Source organism: Procambarus clarkii, chromosome 22 (assembly GCF_040958095.1).
Source record: "Procambarus clarkii isolate CNS0578487 chromosome 22, FALCON_Pclarkii_2.0, whole genome shotgun sequence".
In the NCBI taxonomy this organism is placed as follows: domain Eukaryota; kingdom Metazoa; phylum Arthropoda; class Malacostraca; order Decapoda; family Cambaridae; genus Procambarus; species Procambarus clarkii.
In genome coordinates, this window is record NC_091171.1 from 48160577 (window position 1) to 48177890 (window position 17314).

Below are 17314 nucleotides of genomic sequence, written 5' to 3' on the forward strand. Positions count from 1 at the left end.
CTAGCAACAGAAGCTGCTCTCTCCATTATGTTAATGGTGGCCATATTGTTTCTATCATATTCCTGTCTGGGTCTTCTGTCATTTGGTGGCAGATTATATATGACTACGACTATAATTTTTTGCCCTCCAGTTCTTATTGTTCCTATTATGTAGCCACTGAAACCTTCACATCCCTAAACAACCAACTCCTCGAAATCCCAGCCTTTTCTTACCAGCAGAGCTACACCACCCCCACCTCTTCCTTCTCTCTTTTTCTTCATAACATAATAGTCCTGTGGGAACACTGCATTTGTAATTGTTTTCGTCAGCTTTGTTTCTGTGAGAGCTATTATGTCTGGGTTTTCCTCTAGTACCCATTCTCCAAGTTCATTTGCTTTATTTGTAATACCGTCTATGTTAGTGTACATTGCCTTGAGGCTCACTTTCTTCTGTCCCTTCTCAAATCTCCTCCTTGGTGAATGTTCTGCTGGTGGAGGAAGCTGTGCCATGGGTGTGAGGATTTGTGTGTGTGTGTGTGTGTGTGTGTGTGTGTGTGTGTGTGTGTGTGTGTGTGTGTGTGTGTGTGAGTGTGTGAGTGTGTGAGTGTGTGAGTGTGTGAGTGTGTGAGTGTGTGAGTGTGTGAGTGTGTGTGTGTATGTGTGTGTGTGTGTGTGTGTGTGTGTGTGTGTGTGTGTGTGTGTGTGTGTGTGTGTGTGTGTGTGTGTGTGTGTGTGTGTGTGTGTGTGAGAGTGTGTGAGTGTGTGAGTGTGTGTGTGAGTGTGTGAGTGTGTGAGTGTGTGAGTGTGTGTGTGTGTGTGTGTGTGTGTGTGTGTGTGTGTGTGTGTGTGTGTGTGTGTGTGTGTGTGTGTGTGTGTGTGTGTGTGTGTGTGTGTGTGTGTACTCACCTATATGTACTCACCTATATGTGCTTGCAGGATCGAGCATTGACTCTTGGATCCCGCCTTTCTAGCTATCGGTTGTTTACAGCAATGACTCCTGTCCCATTTCCCTATCATACCTAGTTTTAAAAGTATGAATAGTATTTGCTTCCACAACCTGTTCCCCAAGTGCATTCCATTTTCCTACTACTCTCACGCTAAAAGAAAACTTCCTAACATCTCTGTGACTCATCTGAGTTTCCAGTTTCCACCCATGTCCCCTCGTTCTGTTATTATTACGTGTGAACATTTGATCTATTTCCACTTTGTCAATTCCCCTGAGTATTTTATATGTCCCTATCATATCTCCTCTCTCCCTTCTTTTCTCTAGTGTCGTAAGGTTCAGTTCCTTCAGCCGCTCTTCATATCCCATCCCTCGTAGCTCTGGGACAAGCCTCGTCGCAAACCTCTGAACCTTCTCCAGTTTCTTTATGTGTTTCTTCAGGTGGGGGCTCCATGATGGCGCGGCATACTCTAAGACGGGTCTCACGTAGGCAGTGTAAAGCGCCCTAAAAGCTTCCTCATTTAGGTTTCTGAATGAAGTTCTAATTTTCGCCAGTGTAGAGTACGCTGCTGTCGTTATCCTATTTATATGTGCCTCAGGAGTTAGATTAGGTGTCACATCCACTCCCAGGTCTCTTTCTCGAATCGTTACAGGTAGGCTGTTCCCCTTCATTGTGTACTGTCCCTTTGGTCTCCTGTCACCTGATCCCATTTCCATAACTTTACATTTACTGGTGTTAAACTCCAGTAGCCATTTCTCTGACCATCTCTGCAGCCTGTTTAAGTCCTCTTGGAGGATCCTACAATCCTCGTCTGTCACAACTCTTCTCATTAATTTTGCGTCATCTGCAAACATTGACATGTATGATTCCACTCCTGTAAACATATCATTTACGTAAATTAGAAAGAGGATTGGTCCCAGCACCGATCCTTGAGGTACTCCACTTGTTACTGTTCGCCAGTCCGACTTATGTGTGTGTGTGTGTGTGTGTGTGAGTGTGTGTGTGAGTGTGTGTGTGTGTGAGTGTGTGTGTGTGTGAGTGTGTGTGTGTGAGTGTGTGTGTGTGAGTGTGTGTGTGTGAGTGTGTGAGTGTGTGAGTGTGTGAGTGTGTGTGTGTGTGTGTGTGTGAGTGTGTGTGTGTGTGTGTGAGTGTGTGAGTGTGTGTGTGTGAGTGTGTAATTACCTAAGTAATTACCTAAGTGTAGTTACAGGATGAGAGCTACGCTCGTGGTGTCCCGTCTTCCCAGCACTCTTTGTCATATAACGCTTTGAAACTACTGACGGTCTTGGCCTCCACCACCTTCTCACTTAACTTGTTCCAACCGTCTACCACTCTATTTGCGAAGGTGAATTTTCTTATATTTCTTCGGCATCTGTGTTTAGCTAGTTTAAATCTATGACCTCTTGTTCTTGAAGTTCCAGGTCTCAGGAAGTCTTCCCTGTCGATTTTATCAATTCCTGTTACTATTTTGTACGTAGTGATCATATCACCTCTTTTTCTTCTGTCTTCTAGTTTTGGCATATTTAATGCTTCTAACCTCTCCTCGTAGCTCTTGCCCTTCAGTTCTGGGAGCCACTTAGTAGCATGTCTTTGCACCTTTTCCAGTTTGTTGATGTGCTTCTTAAGATATGGGCACCACACAACAGCTGCATATTCTAGCTTTGGCCTAACAAAAGTCATGAACAATTTGTTTAGTATATCGCCATCCATGTATTTAAATGCAATTCTGAAGTTAGAAAGCATTGCATAGGCTCATTGCACAATATTCTTTATGTGGTCCTCAGGTGATAGTTTTCTATCTAGAACCACTCCTAGATCTCTTTCTTTATCAGAATTCTTTAAAGATTTCTCACATAATATATAGGTTGTGTGGGGTCTATGTTCTCCTATTCCACATTCCATAACATGACATTTATTAACATTAAATTCCATTTGCCAAGTGGTGCTCCATATACTTATTTTGTCCAGGTCTTCTTGAAGGGCATGGCAATCATCTAAATTTCTTATCCTTCCTATTATCTTAGCATCATCAGCAAACATGTTCATATAATTCTGTATACCAACTGGTAGATCATTTATGTACACAATAAACATCACTGGTGCAAGAACTGAACCCTGTGGTACTCCACTTGTGACATTTCTCCATTCCGATACATTGCCTCTGATTACTGCCCTCATTTTTCTATCAGTCAGAAAATTTTTCATCCATGATAGAAGCTTACCTGTCACCCCTCCAATATTTTCCAGTTTCCAGAACAACCTCTTATGTGGAACTCTGTCGAAAGCCTTTTTTAGGTCCAGATAGATGCAGTCAACCCAACCATCTCTTTCCTGTAATATCTCTGTGGCTCGATCATAGAAACTGAGTAAATTCGATACACAGGATCTTCCAGATCGAAAACCATACTGTCTGTCTGATATTATATCATTTCTCTCCAGGTGTTCTACCCATTTAGTTTTGATTAGTTTTTCCAATACTTTCACTATTACACTTGTCAATGATACAGGTCTATAATTGAGGGGGTCTTCCCTGCTGCCATTTTTGTAGATTGGAATTATGTTAGCCTGTTTCCACACGTCTGCTACGATTCCTGTACACAGGGATGCCTGAAAGATCAGGTGAATTGGAATGCTGAGCTCAGATGCACATTCTCTCAGAACCCATGGTGAAACTCCATCTGGGCCAGCTGCTTTGTTCTTACTGAGCTCCTTTAGCATATTTTCCACGTCATCTCTAGACACCTCTATCCGCTCTATGTTGTGCTCTGGAATTCTTATTGTGTCTGGTTCTCTGAAGACTTCATTTTGTACAAACACACTTTGGAACTTTTCATTTAATGTTTCACACATTTCCTTTTCATTTTCCGTGAATCTGTTTCCCATTTTCAACCTCTGGATATTATCCTTTACCTGCAATTTGTTGTTTATGACTTTGTAGAATAGGCCCGGTTCTGTTTTACATTTATCCGCTATCCCCTTTTCAAAATTTCTTTTTCCCTATCTCCTCACTGCCGTATAGTTGTTTCTCGCATCTTTGTATCGCTGGTATGTTTGAGGGTTTGGCCTCTTCCTATACTGATTCCATTTTTGTGTCTTTTGGTCTCTTGCCCTCTCACAATTTCTGTCGAACCAATCCTGTTTTCTGGCCCTGCACCTCTGTTTTGGTATGAATGTTTGTGTGCCTTCCTCGTATATTTTTAAAAATTTGGCATACATTTCATTTACTTCCCTGTCTAGCAACAATTCTGTCCAATTACACTCATTAAAAAAATTTTGAAGTTCCCCATAGTGTCCTCTCCTTAAATCGAGTTTATCAACTGTTTCAATGTCCCCATTTTCTTCTAGATGATATCTTAAAGCATAATTAATGTCTAACAGGACGTGATCACTCTTTCCCAAGGGAGGAAGGTACTGGATGTCAAATATCTCTTCTTCTTTCCTGGTGAATACTAGATCCAGTACTGACGGTACATCTCCTTCCCTCATTCTTGTGGCCTGCTTTATGTGTTGATACAAGAATGTCTCCAGAATGAGGTTCACAAATCTGCATGTCCAAAAGTCCTCCGTTCTTGCTTCATAGGCCTCCCAGTCTATTGCTTTAAAGTTGAAGTCCCCCAGTATCAACAGTCGTGATTTATCTTTATCTGCTTGTACAATAATATCTCTCATGACCATTATGAGGCCCTCTCATTTGTCATCTAGTTCTTCCTTTGTCCATGTGTTGCTTGCTGGTGGGCTGTAGGCATTTAAAATTATAAGCTTATCATCCTGATTCCAGACCTGCAAAGCCATTATGTCAATATCTCGAGGGTTTTCAAATATTAACTCTCTTACCTTCAGGTGTTTTTTCACCAGTACAGCCACTCCTCTTCCCTTCCTAGTTTTCCTGTCACGTCTCCAAACTGAATAGCCTCTTGGGAATATGACTTCATTTATTATATTTCCTTCAAGTTTCGTCTCTGATAATGCGACAATATCTGGGACCCTAAGCTGGATTATATCTTGCAACTCCAAAGTTTTTGACCTCACTCCATCTATGTTGGTATATACAATTTTCAAGAACATGTTCCCTTTTCCTTTGCTCTTTACTCCCCCTTCCACTACTGATCTTGTTGCTTTGTTTTTATGTACCATTTCACAAGCTTTCCAGTCCCTGTCACTTTGTAAAAAAAAGAATTTCTGTCTTCTTCATTTCTATCCCCATTTAGACGTTTTGCCTCAATTAGGTTCATTTTCAGCTTTTCTCGGTCTTCCTTGGAGAGGTCTTGTCTTATTGACCAAAGTTTGCCAACCTCATCACTCTGCAATTTCCTGGCATTTCTTAGCACATCCATCATGTTTTTCACTCCATTAAACGTCACCCTTAAGGGGCGGTTCTTTTCTTTCTCATATTTTCCTATTCTTCTAAAATCACTGACATTTTCCTTTGAGCCTTCTCCTAAACCTACTATTTTCTCTATGATTTTCATCTCTTCTGCCGCTCTGTCCACCCTAGATGAAATTTCCTTCTCTAAACATCCAAAAATGATTATGGACTTAGTTCTGTCTGCAGTGTTTTGTACCAGTTTACTGTTGATAACCAGTTCTTTCCTAATTGCTTGCCTAATTTCTGCTTCTTGTTGGTCATTTCTGGTTTTGACTTCCGAACACACTTCTTTGATAGTCTCTTTCTCTTTTACAACTTGAGCATATGTCGCTTTTATTTCTTCTTTATACTTTTCTAGTTCTTTATTCACCTCCTCTATGTGAGTTGTCAGTGAAGTTTCCAGTTGGAGATCCTTACCTAACTCTATGTTAGCCCTTAGGCTTGCTTGGAGTTGTTCACCATATGAGTCTATTTTCTTGTTTATTTCTTCAAAGTCACCACACTTCACTTTCCACACCTCATTTTCTTTCACTAGTTCCTTGATTTGCTCCTCCTGATTTGTTACCTTGTCTGTTAATGCAGTAATAATCTTACCTTGTTGAAGCATACTCCCTTTTAGAGTGCAAAGCTCACTCCTAAGAGCTCCATTGTCCTCTTCCAATTTAAGCACTTTTTCTTCATACTTCTTTTGCATATCATCAATTATCTCTAACCTGCCAAGAACACCTCCTTTCCTTATATCTTGTGGTGAGAATCCTTTGAAACCATCAGCTGTTGGTGTGTCTACATTCTCAGTGGGGGTGGTGGCGGCGGCCATCTTTGTTTTTGTTCTAGACAAAAACAAACTTTTCCACTCAGCTATTTTCACTCACTTTTACTTGTTTATTGTATTTTATTTGCTTTTATACTTCCCTGAACCTGTATGTAACCCAGGACACCACTGTAGCCCTCAACCTGCTCCCAACACTTAGGTAATTCGATATTTCCAGGAGCTTGCTGCAGTGTGACTCCTGCCTCCTCCAGCTCAGCCAGCCAGTGTGAGTGTGAGTGTGAGTGTGTGAGTGTGTGTGTGTGTGTGTGTGTGTGTGTGTGTGTGTGTGTGTGTGTGTGTGTGTGTGTGTGTGTGTGTGTGTGTGTGTGTGTGTGTGTGTACTCACCTAATTGTGCTTGCGGGGGTTGAGCTCTGGCTCTTTGGTCCCGCCTCTCAACCGTCAATCAACTGGTGTACAGATTCCTGAGCCTATTGGGCTCTATCATATCTACATTTGAAACTGTGAATGGAGTCAGCCTCCACCACATCACTTCCTAATGCATTCCATTTGCTAACTACTCTGACACTGAAAAAGTTCTTTCTAACGTCTCTGTGGCTCATTTGGGTACTCAGCTTCCACCTGTGTCCCCTTGTTCGCGTCCCACCAGTGTTGAAAAGTTCATCCTTGTTTACCCGGTCGATTCCCCTGAGGATTTTGTGTGTGTGTGTGTGTGTGTGTGTGTGTGTGTGTGTGTGTGTGTGTGTGTGTGTGTGTGTGTGTGTGTGTGTGTGTGTGTGTGTGTGTTTGCCTTTCCATTGGAGACTTTCGGAGCCGTGGAGAGGGGGAACCTGCTGTTTGGGTAACAGCTTCTCCTCCGTGTCAACCTACCCTGGCTTTGCGCCTTGGAGAGGCCACTCCAGACCGACAACCAGAGCGCAACTCCATAGTCTCCTGAGACTGATGGATGCCTACTACATCACTGCTCATCAGTACCCACCACTACTCATCCGTATTCATCACTACTCATCCCAGTACATCACTGCACATCCGTACTCACCACTACTCACCCCAGTATATCACAGCTCATCCGTACCCACCACTACTCATCCCAGAACATCACTGCTCATCCGTATTTACCACTACTCATCGCAGTATATCACTGCTCATCCGTACCCACCACTACTCATCCCAGAACATCACTGCTCATCCGTATTCACCACTACTCATCCCAGTACATCACTGCTCATCCGTACTCACCACCCCTACTTACCCCAGTACATCACTGCTCATCCGTACCCACCACTACTCATCCCAGTACATCACTGCTCAACCGTACTCACCACTACTCATCTCAGTACATCACTGCTCATCTGTACTCACCACTACTCATCCCAGTACACCACAGCTCACCCGTACTGACCACTACTTATCGCTGTATAAATAATGCTCATCCCATTACACCACAGTTCACCTGTATTCAGCACTACTCATCCCTGTACATCTCAGCACGTCCGTACTCACCAATATTCATCTGTACCCACCACTACTCATCCCAGTACACCACTGCTCACTCCCATAAATAACTCTAGATTATGTTAATAATTCGACTGTGACGAAGAACATAAACTGGTCATGATCAAGTGTTGAAAACATAAATGGAAATTATTAAGGAAATATTTGTCAGAATATATGAATTTACAGATAAAACTTAATACTTACGAGTTATAGATGTTTTAAAAGCAGGTGTATTATATTGCCAAAATGTAATATCTTCCTTAGTAAGCGTTCTGTTGGTGTCGCTGGCCAAGCAGGTGAGGTGCAGTTGGCTGTTGTTCCCCGAGTACGAGTTGTGGACAATGATCACATCCTCAGCCAGGTCTGTTGACATTAACTGGTTAAATATAAAAGTAGTAACATAAGTTCAAACAAATCTAAACACAATAGCCAGCATTAAATTTTACTCAATTGTATAACATATATATATGTATATATATATATATATATATATATATATATATATATACACACACACACACACATAAGGTATTGCAACATAAGATATACCCCATATGCAGAAACCAACAGATTATTACAAAATAGGAGTGATGAATCTTACCTTGCAGGGTGATGATAGTGGAAATGAACGAGTGATTAATCTTACCTTGCAGGGTAAAGACGGGGATAATCCTCTCGAACTTGTAAGTAATGTTCCCACCAGAGTTCTCTCGCCGCCTGTGATAATAACAATATATATTAAGATCACTATGTAACACGTCAGACGTGAAGTAAAGTATTACTTTCACTGTATTTTATAATACTATTCTGACAGCTTTATTTTCCCGTCTTTACTAATAACTTTCACTGTCAAGATGTAGGACCACACTATTCTCAACGCTTAAACTAGGACCAGTAGCCTCTAGGTGTAAACAAGGGCTTGTCTACTCACAAAGTGTAAACTAAGACCTAGTCTACAAGATGTAATCTTGGATCTGTGTACTCTTAAGGTGTAATCTGTAACCTGCCACCTAAGTTGAAACTAGGACCTGTATACTGACAGTGTAAACCAGGACCTGTCTACTATCATGTTGTAAACCAGAACCTGTACTCTCAAGGTATAAGCTAGTACATGCACTGACATACGACTTGATAATGGTCCACGACGGACCGAAACGTCGCGGTTTCTTCAACTTCTGGTGTGCGGCTTCATCATCATAGTACATGTATTCTCAAAGTGTAAACTAAAAGCTGTTTACTCAAGGTGTAAACTAGGACCTGCTCAACGTACCAATGTACATGCTCTGACGTAATGAACAATTAGTAGAATTTGACACTACTCATTTTATAGTTCAGAAACAATAAAGCTGAAAACCAAACTAAAATATTCCCAGGCCTAGACCACGCTGGTCAACACGGGGAAAATTGTCATCTGGAGTAAGCTTTTCCCACCTTCCTAACTACTACCCATGCTCCATCAGTTACTAGTTCTACTTTGGTTACTTTCTTTGTCCTTTGTTGAACCACTGATTCCCTCCCACTTTTGGCAGACTCCGTCCGTTGATGATTAAGAAATATATGTACATTAATATATGTGCTATATAGGCCTCAGCTATTGTGTATTAGGCCTAGGATAGTTAGGTTAGGTTTTATTAGTAACATAAATATAAAACCTTTTCCGGTTTGTCCAAATTTAATAATACAAAATTCTACCTTTTAATTGCCTTTTACATCAATATATATACGATGATCCACACATTGTTACAGTAAGTACTATCTAAATAGGAGGATGGGCTGCCAAGGCATAAACAAGGAACAGTGTGCTCATAAGGCATAAACTAGGAATAGTGTACTCACAATACATACTCTAGGCCGTCTACTCAAATGATGTAAAACATGACGTCTACTATCGTCACGTAACCTAGGACATGATCACTCTAAAAGTGCAAACTACGATTTGTCAACTCCCAAAATGTAAAGTAGGACCGGTCTACTTTAAAGGTATAAACTAGGATCTGTCTACTTAAAGGTATAAACTAGGACCTGTCTACTAAGATATAAACTAGGACATCTACTTTTAAGATATAAACTAGGACCTGTCTTCTCTTAAAGTATTTTCTTTACTATTAAGGCTTTTGTATATTTAATTTTCTCCACAAAAAAACACGTTAGAAGAAAATAACAAAAATGGTAAAAATTTGTGTTACACACACAAAACATGCAAGAGTATCCAGAGATACTCTTGATCTTGGCACCCGACACTCGTGTGTGGGCCTGGCACCAGACACACGTATGTGGCCCTGGCACCAGACACACGTGTGTGGCCCTGGCACCAGACACACGTATGTGGCTTTGGCACCAGACACACGTGTGTGGGCCTGGCACCAGACACACGTGTGTGGGCCTGGCACCAGACACACGTGTGTGTGGGCCTGGCACCAGACACACGTGTGTGGGCCTGGCACCAGACACACGTGTGTGTGGACCTGGCACCAGACACACGTGTGTGGGCCTGGCACTCGACGCACGTGTGTGGGCCTGGCACCAGACACACGTGTGTGGGCCTGGCACCAGACACACGTGTGTGTGGACCTGGCACCAGACACACGTGTGTGGGCCTGGCACTCGACACACGTGTGTTGGCCTGGCACCAGACACACGTGTGTGGGCCTGGCACCAGACACACGTGTGTGTGGACCTGGCACCAGACACACGTGTGTGGGCCTGGCACCAGACACATGTGTGTGGCCCTGGCATCAGACACGTGTAAGCCTGGCACCAGAAACAAGTGTGTGAGCCTGGCACCAGACAAGTGTGTGGCCCTGGCACCAGACACGTGTGTGGCCCTGGCACGACACACGTGTGTGGCCCTGGCATGAGACACGTGTGTGAGCCTGGCACGAGACACACTTGTGGTCCAGACACCTGATACACACTTGTGTTAATGGCACTAAGCACACTTATAAGGTGAGTAAGTATCGTACTGGATGATCGCTGTGTGGAGCCACAGTTCATGTACACACAAGGTAAACTTACGGCATTGATTGTGAAACAACACGGTGTTGTATGGTGCCCCGGATGTTCTGAGCAGTATTATCTCTGGTGAAGGTGACAAGTCCTCCCCGGGTACTCACGGCTCCTGCATGTAAGGCAGCAAGGCACACATCTGACTCCTGCAATACGTCGCTATGTTATCTATTACACTTTACCATTCCTTATAATAATTACAATTCTCTAACGACCAGTTTGTCATCATATTCCTGTAAATAGAATACAATGATGTTTACATATCTAACAGATGGTGAGGCTGGACTCTGTTATCAGCATTAGACTCTATTAAGCATCATTAGGTGAGTACACAAAAGCACAAATGAGGGGACTTTTGACAATCCGCCAGCTTCCTGACCCCGGCGAGGCCACTGGAGTGGTGGTGACCCTCAGGTAAAAAAGTCAACGTCTAAGTCCTCACAGCCGAGTGGATAGCGCTAAGTGATCGTAGTTTTATGGGGCCCGGGTTCTAATCCTGGCTGAGGCAGAACAAATGGCAAGATGGCCCTGTTCACCTAGCAGTAAATAGGAACTTGGGCATTAGACAGCTGCTACGGGCTGCATCTCGTTTGTGGTGTGACTGTGCAGGAAATTACCTAAGTGTAATTACCTAATTGCAGTTATAGGATGAGCTACGCTCGTGGTGTCCCATCTACCCAGCACTCTTTGTCATATAACGCTTTGAAACTACTGTGCGTAGTGTGCAAGATGTACGTAGGTGTGTGTGGGTTTGTAGGTGTAGTAGATATGATAGAAGAAAATAGGTTGGGGTTCAGTAGGTTAGACAAACGACCGTTAGAAAGGCAGGATCCAAGAGCTAACAGCTCGATCCTGCAGGCACGTATAGTAAATACAGAATCAAAATGTGCTAGCATCAAAGAGAGAGAGAGAGACGGGAGGGCGGGGGTCCAGGTTTAATAAGGTCCCAGATATGAACCTCGAACCTGCAGACATAAATAAGTAAGTACATGTACATGAGTACTTTACTCACTAATACACAAATTCTGCAACAAGTCAGAAGTAAAAAGAAAACAGTAGGAAAGACTAATATATGTACCAGGATCCAAAGAGCAAACATACAAACAAGTAAGTAATTATCAAAAGAAGGCACCAAACCGGGAAGGCTATGTAGCACCATCAAATGTGCCGAATAATCATAGGGCGCTAAATATCACCAAGGATGCCAATACGAGAACAGAAGCGCATAAGACGAACGATATCAAAAGTATCCGATTCACCAAGGATTCTATAGAGGGACGGTCAGATAGCAAAACACATGCTCGTCCTGGAAATCAGGACATTCAACAAGAATGTGCACGACTGTAGGAGGAACAATGCAATTTGGGCAATAAGGAGCAGGGCGGCACTCCGTTAAGTGACCATGAGTTAAACATGTATGGCCAATACGTAACCTAGCCAGAGCCGTTTCCCACCGCCGGTTACGGTGGTAGGAGGAAGGCCACAGGAACATACGACCCTTATGAGTATACAGTTTGTTACCAATAACAGAAGACCAACAACCCTGCCAACGGGCAAGGATGAAGAAATGAACAACTGTGTAAAAGTCGAAATATGGAATACCTTTATGGGAGATGGGACAAGTGCGGATAGCTTCCTCAGCGGCAGCATCCCCATTTGCATTTAAAGAGACGCTAACATGGCTGGGAACCCAGCAAAACTCTACCAACTTAAATTTACTGGAGATAAGAAACAGCCAAGGTTGAATCTCAATGACCACCGGGTGGACCGGATTAAAGGACCTTAAAGCCATGAGGGCACTATGAGAGTCAACTACCACCACAAAGGACGATTGACAACGAGAAAGCAGGAGACGAAGAGCATAGGGAATAGCTTAAAGTTCTGCTGTGAAGATGCTAGCCTCCGGAGGGAGGCGACACATGTAAGTATGGTCAGAAAAAACAACAGTAACCCACACCGTCAGCAGACTTAAGACCCATCGGTGAAGATGGAAACGGAGTGGGAGTGTGAAGAAAAGTGCTCAAGGAAAAGTCGTTTCAGTACCGTAGGAGGGGTAAAAGCTTTAGTGATGCAGGTCAAGGAAGTACAAAATTTGGGAAGGGGAACCCTCCACGGGGGCAAGGACGGAACAATACAAGAAGAAACATTGGTAAGACGAACCGAAAGAGAATCTTTGTAAGCGAGACAAACGGACAGAAAGAGGAAGGTGGTGAAGAGGAACAGGAACCACAGGCGGGGTGACAGTCAAAACACGACAGAGGCGAGAGTGAGGATGCTGTAAGGACCGCGCAAGATAGCGAATACAGTAACGATCACGGCGGTCCTGGAGAGAGAGGAAGCCAGTGTCAGCGTACAAGCTGAGGGTAGGAGAGAACGAACGGCACCAGAGCTGAGGCGCAACCCAGTATGGTGCAAAGGATCAAGACGGCGAAGAGTAGAAGGAGAAGCAGAAGAGTATGGAGGGCAACTATAATTCGAGTTTAGACAGGACGAGAGAGGAGTGCAAATAGAGGAGCGTGAGCCTATCCGCATCCCAAGATGTATGGGACAAAACCTTGAGGAGGTTAAGGGCATTCAACTCGGTGGTAAGAGATATGGGGTGACATGGTGGACTGGGTAGAAAGGGGGGAAACTCCAGATGGAGAACCAGGAAGGAGACCTTTTGGAACAGGACGCAAAGGAATGGGGAAGGTGGTGAGTGTGTTCGGGTCTATGGCCTGGAAATGGTTGTGAGACTGAGGAAGGTGGGAAGGACGAGGAGAGGTAGAACGCAACAAGCGAACGTAGTATACGCCCGCGAAACGGGTGAGACGACGAACTTGGCGTTTCGCTTCAGGAAAACAGACGATCATGGTGTTTCAAGTTTAGGACGGCTTCCTCGAGTTTGTAGTGTATACACGAGCGTGAGAAGGTAAGGTGGGCCTCACCACAATTGAGGCAGCGAGCCTGGGGAGAAGTGCACTCGGACTTAGAATGATCATCGTCCCCACACATGGGGCATAGATACACAGTACTTGTGCATTTGAGGACACCGTGCCCGAACTTCCAACACTTATTGCAAAGCCTATGAGAGGGAATGTACTCCTGAACGGAGCATCTGACACCAGCAAGAATAATAGAAGGCGGAAGGGCCCCTACTATCAAAGGTGATTTTTACAACTTGAAGGGGCTGACGAGACGACCACGAGGGGGTCGAGTAAACGTGTCCACCTGGAGGACAGAATGGCCTTAGGCTTCGAGGTTATGTTTAATATCCTCATGGCAGTCTTTGAGGTCCCTAACACCAGTTGCAACATGGTATGGGAGAACAGTGCCAAAACTGGCATTTAACTGAGCGTTTTTGGAGACCCGAACAGGGGTCTCTCCAATGCAGGTTAAAGCGGCTAAGTGAGTAGCTGCATCCTGAGAAGGAGCAGCGACGACACGAGTACCGTAACTCGTGGAGTTAAAAGCAACAGAGGCATCTACCGAGTCAACAAGGTGTTTATGGAGGGAGAAATCGTCAGGAGTAGGATCCAGATGGTGGAGATCAAAAGTATTTAGCCTGACATCGAAAAAGTTCTTTCTAACGTCCCTGTGGCTCATTTGGTTACTAAGTTTCCACCTGTGTCCCCTTGTTCGGGTATCACCCTTGCTAAATAATTTATATCTACCCTGTCGATTCCTCTAATAATATTATAGGTGGTCATGTCTCCCCGTAACTCTTCTGCCTTCCGGTGTCGTAATCTTTCCTCGTAGCACATACCATTCGGCTTGGGACCAGCCTGATGGTATACCTCTGAACATTTTCTAACTTCGTTTTGTGTTTGACTAGATGTGGATTCCACGCTGAGGCGCATATTCCAGTATTGGTCTGACATATGAGGTATACAAGGTTCTGAATGATTCCTTACACAAGTTTCTAAAGGAAATTCTTATGTTTGCCAGCTCAGGGAAAAAGTCTTGCATGATATTAACCCCCAGATCTTTCTCTTCCAGATTCCTGAAGGTTTTTATCTTCCAACTGGTACCTTGTGTGTTTGGTCTCCTGCTCCCTACACCTATCTGAATCACTTTACACTTGCTCGAGTTAAATTTTAGTAGTCATTTGTTGGTCCATTCCTTCAGTCTGTAAAGGTCATCTTTTAGTCTCTTCCTGTCCTCCTCTGTTTTATTCCTTTTCTCAAGATCTTCTCTCACTTCGCATGGTAAACAAGTTAAGGAAATTGGCCCGTAGTTTAGGTCCTCCTGCCAGTGTAGGAGGTTCTGAACCCTTTTGGGAATATTGGCACTACATTAGCTGTCTTCTAACTTCCTGGTAGGTCTCCTGTTTCAGTAATCAGTAAGAGCAAGATATCTGAGACAATAACAGTAATCAGTAAGAACATCTGAGATGAGAAGAGAGTAATCAGTAAGAACATCTGAGATGAGAAGAGAGTAATCAGTAAGAACATCTGAGAAGAGAATAATCAGAAAGAACATCTAAAAACACAGTAATCAATAAGAATATCTGAGAAAAGAGTAATCAGTAAAAAACATCTGAAGAGAGTAATCAGTAAAAAACATCTGAAGAGAGTAATCAGTAAGTACAAGACAACATTAGAGAACACAATAATCACCAAGAACAAGAGAACATCAGAAAACATAATCAGCGCGAACAAAACAACATCAGAGAACACAATAATCAGGGAGAACAAGACAACATCAGAGTAACACAATAATCAGGGAGAACAAGACAACATCAGAGAACACAATAATCAACGAGAACAAAACATCAGAGAACAAGACAATATCAGAGAACACAACAATCAGAGAGAACAAGACAACATCAGAGAACACAATAATCAGCGAGAACAAGACAACATCAGAGTAACACAATAATCAGGGAGAACAAGACAACATCAGAGAACACAATAATCAGGGAGAACAAGACAACATCAGAGAACACAATAATTAGCGAGAACAAGACAACATCAGAGTAACACAATAATCAGGGAGAACAAGACAACATCAGAGAACACAATAATCAGGGAGAACAAGACAACATCAGAGAACACAATAATCAGTGGGAACAAGACTACTCAACAGGACAACAAAAGGACAGACAGGATGTGTTGTGTTCCCAGTTGGGATGACATGTTGCCAATCATCATCGCAGCTTGAAGTCTTTGTTTACTCTGCCTGTACTCAAGGATGAATCCTGACCTCAGACAACACTCACAATATCTCAGTACACTTTACCCAATACTGACCTTATGATAATATACAGTTCCAAATACAGGCCACTCCTTGTTCTTCTCTGCAGGAACCTTCGCCGAAGCCAGACACGACTCAGAGCAGCTGTTGACAGTTGTTCAACACAATTTATAATGTGGCCAGCCATATCAATATTAAATCCCTTATACAGGCAAGTGAACATTTTATTTTCAGAAATATAAATATGTCTGTATATTTCATAATTCCGACAAATAACTCAAAACATATAAAGATATAAATACATACTTGAAGCTCTTAACGTCATCATTTATGGATGAGAACGTGGAACAGTGTTGTAGTGATGACCTTGCCACATTACTAAACACGACTATCACTAAAAAAAAAAAAAAAGTCGCGGCTAAGAACATTTCATCAAGTCACTATAATATCTAGTTTCAAATATTCAAAAGACATTATAATCACGGTAGAACTACACTTACTCATAATGGCGAATGGCGGACACCCCATGGTTGGTGGTGGCTGTGGTGGAGGGTAGTAACCATAATATTACTGTTGGTGGTGGCTGTAGTGGAGGAAAGCAACCATAATCTTTCTGTTGGTGGTGGAATGCAGACACTATAACCTTATTGTTGGTGATGGCTGTGGTGGAAAGCTGGAACCGTAATCTTTATGTTTGTCGGGAAAGGCAATAACTATAATCTTACTGTTGGTGGTGGCTGTTGTGAGGGCAGCAACCGTAATCTTTATGCTGCAGGTGGAAGGTAGCAGATATAATCTTACTGTTGGTGGTGGTTATGGTAGATGGCAGCAACTATAATCTTTCGTTTGCAGTGGAATCCAGCAACGGTAATCTTTCTGTTGGCTGTGGTGGAGGGCAGCAACCATAAGCTTCCTACTGCTTATACCTGCAGTAACAATACCACTCATGATTCACAATTTAAGTCAGTTTAATTTTTTTTAAGAAATGTATTATTGTACACTAATTCATATTGATTAAACTGTATATATATTTGACACACTAAAAGCATAACTAAGTAAAATTCCTTCTTCACTGATTTTCCCCACCAAACTTGTTAAGAGTAAGTCTCCGAGTGATAAAGCATACAGAGAAAGTTTATTGTTAAACTTGCTACGATGTTTTAATTAAGATGAAGAAAATGTAAGTAATCTCAATACGTCAGCCACCAGCTTCACTTCCTTCCTGTTTATCACCGCCATCACCCAGGCACAAATGTCTGCAAATGTGGCATCAACGGCTGGCTCTCCGGACTTTATACATTAATATTTATATAACGGGTTTTAGAACTTCAGACTTCCTCATGTATTCATCCGTTTTTCTTTAAACTCCAAAAAAGAACATTTTCTCTATTATATCTATTTTATGGTGTTGAGAGAGAAGCCTCGTACCCAGGAGAGTCTGCATGTTCCAACATGCTCACTGTAACCTCACGCACCGACCTGTTCTGTAGGCAATGAAAATGTGAATGTAATTAATTGAATTTACCTCAGCGGGGACAGGCAGACGACAGAAAGTCAAGAGGTCCCGTATTATTCCTG

General features: G+C 42.8%; 1 protein-coding gene across 2 annotated transcripts in view; it reads right to left on the reverse strand.

The window, feature by feature from the left end:
- Positions 1–17314, reverse strand: part of LOC123759116 (receptor-type tyrosine-protein phosphatase S) — a 144268-nt gene that overhangs the window by 108252 nt on the left and 18702 nt on the right. Inside the window, exons 2-7 of one of the 2 annotated variants that reach the window (XM_069328996.1) lie at positions 16237–16662; positions 16043–16130; positions 15793–15880; positions 10571–10707; positions 8202–8272; positions 7760–7918 (exon numbers count right to left, since the gene is read on the reverse strand). In XM_069328996.1, coding sequence (XP_069185097.1) covers positions 7760–7918; positions 8202–8272; positions 10571–10707; positions 15793–15880; positions 16043–16130; positions 16237–16264 — 571 coding nt within the window. In that variant the 5' untranslated portion in view covers positions 16265–16662. The remainder of the gene's footprint in view (positions 1–7759; positions 7919–8201; positions 8273–10570; positions 10708–15792; positions 15881–16042; positions 16131–16236; positions 16663–17314) is intronic. The other variant, XM_069328995.1, reaches the window with a different exon arrangement.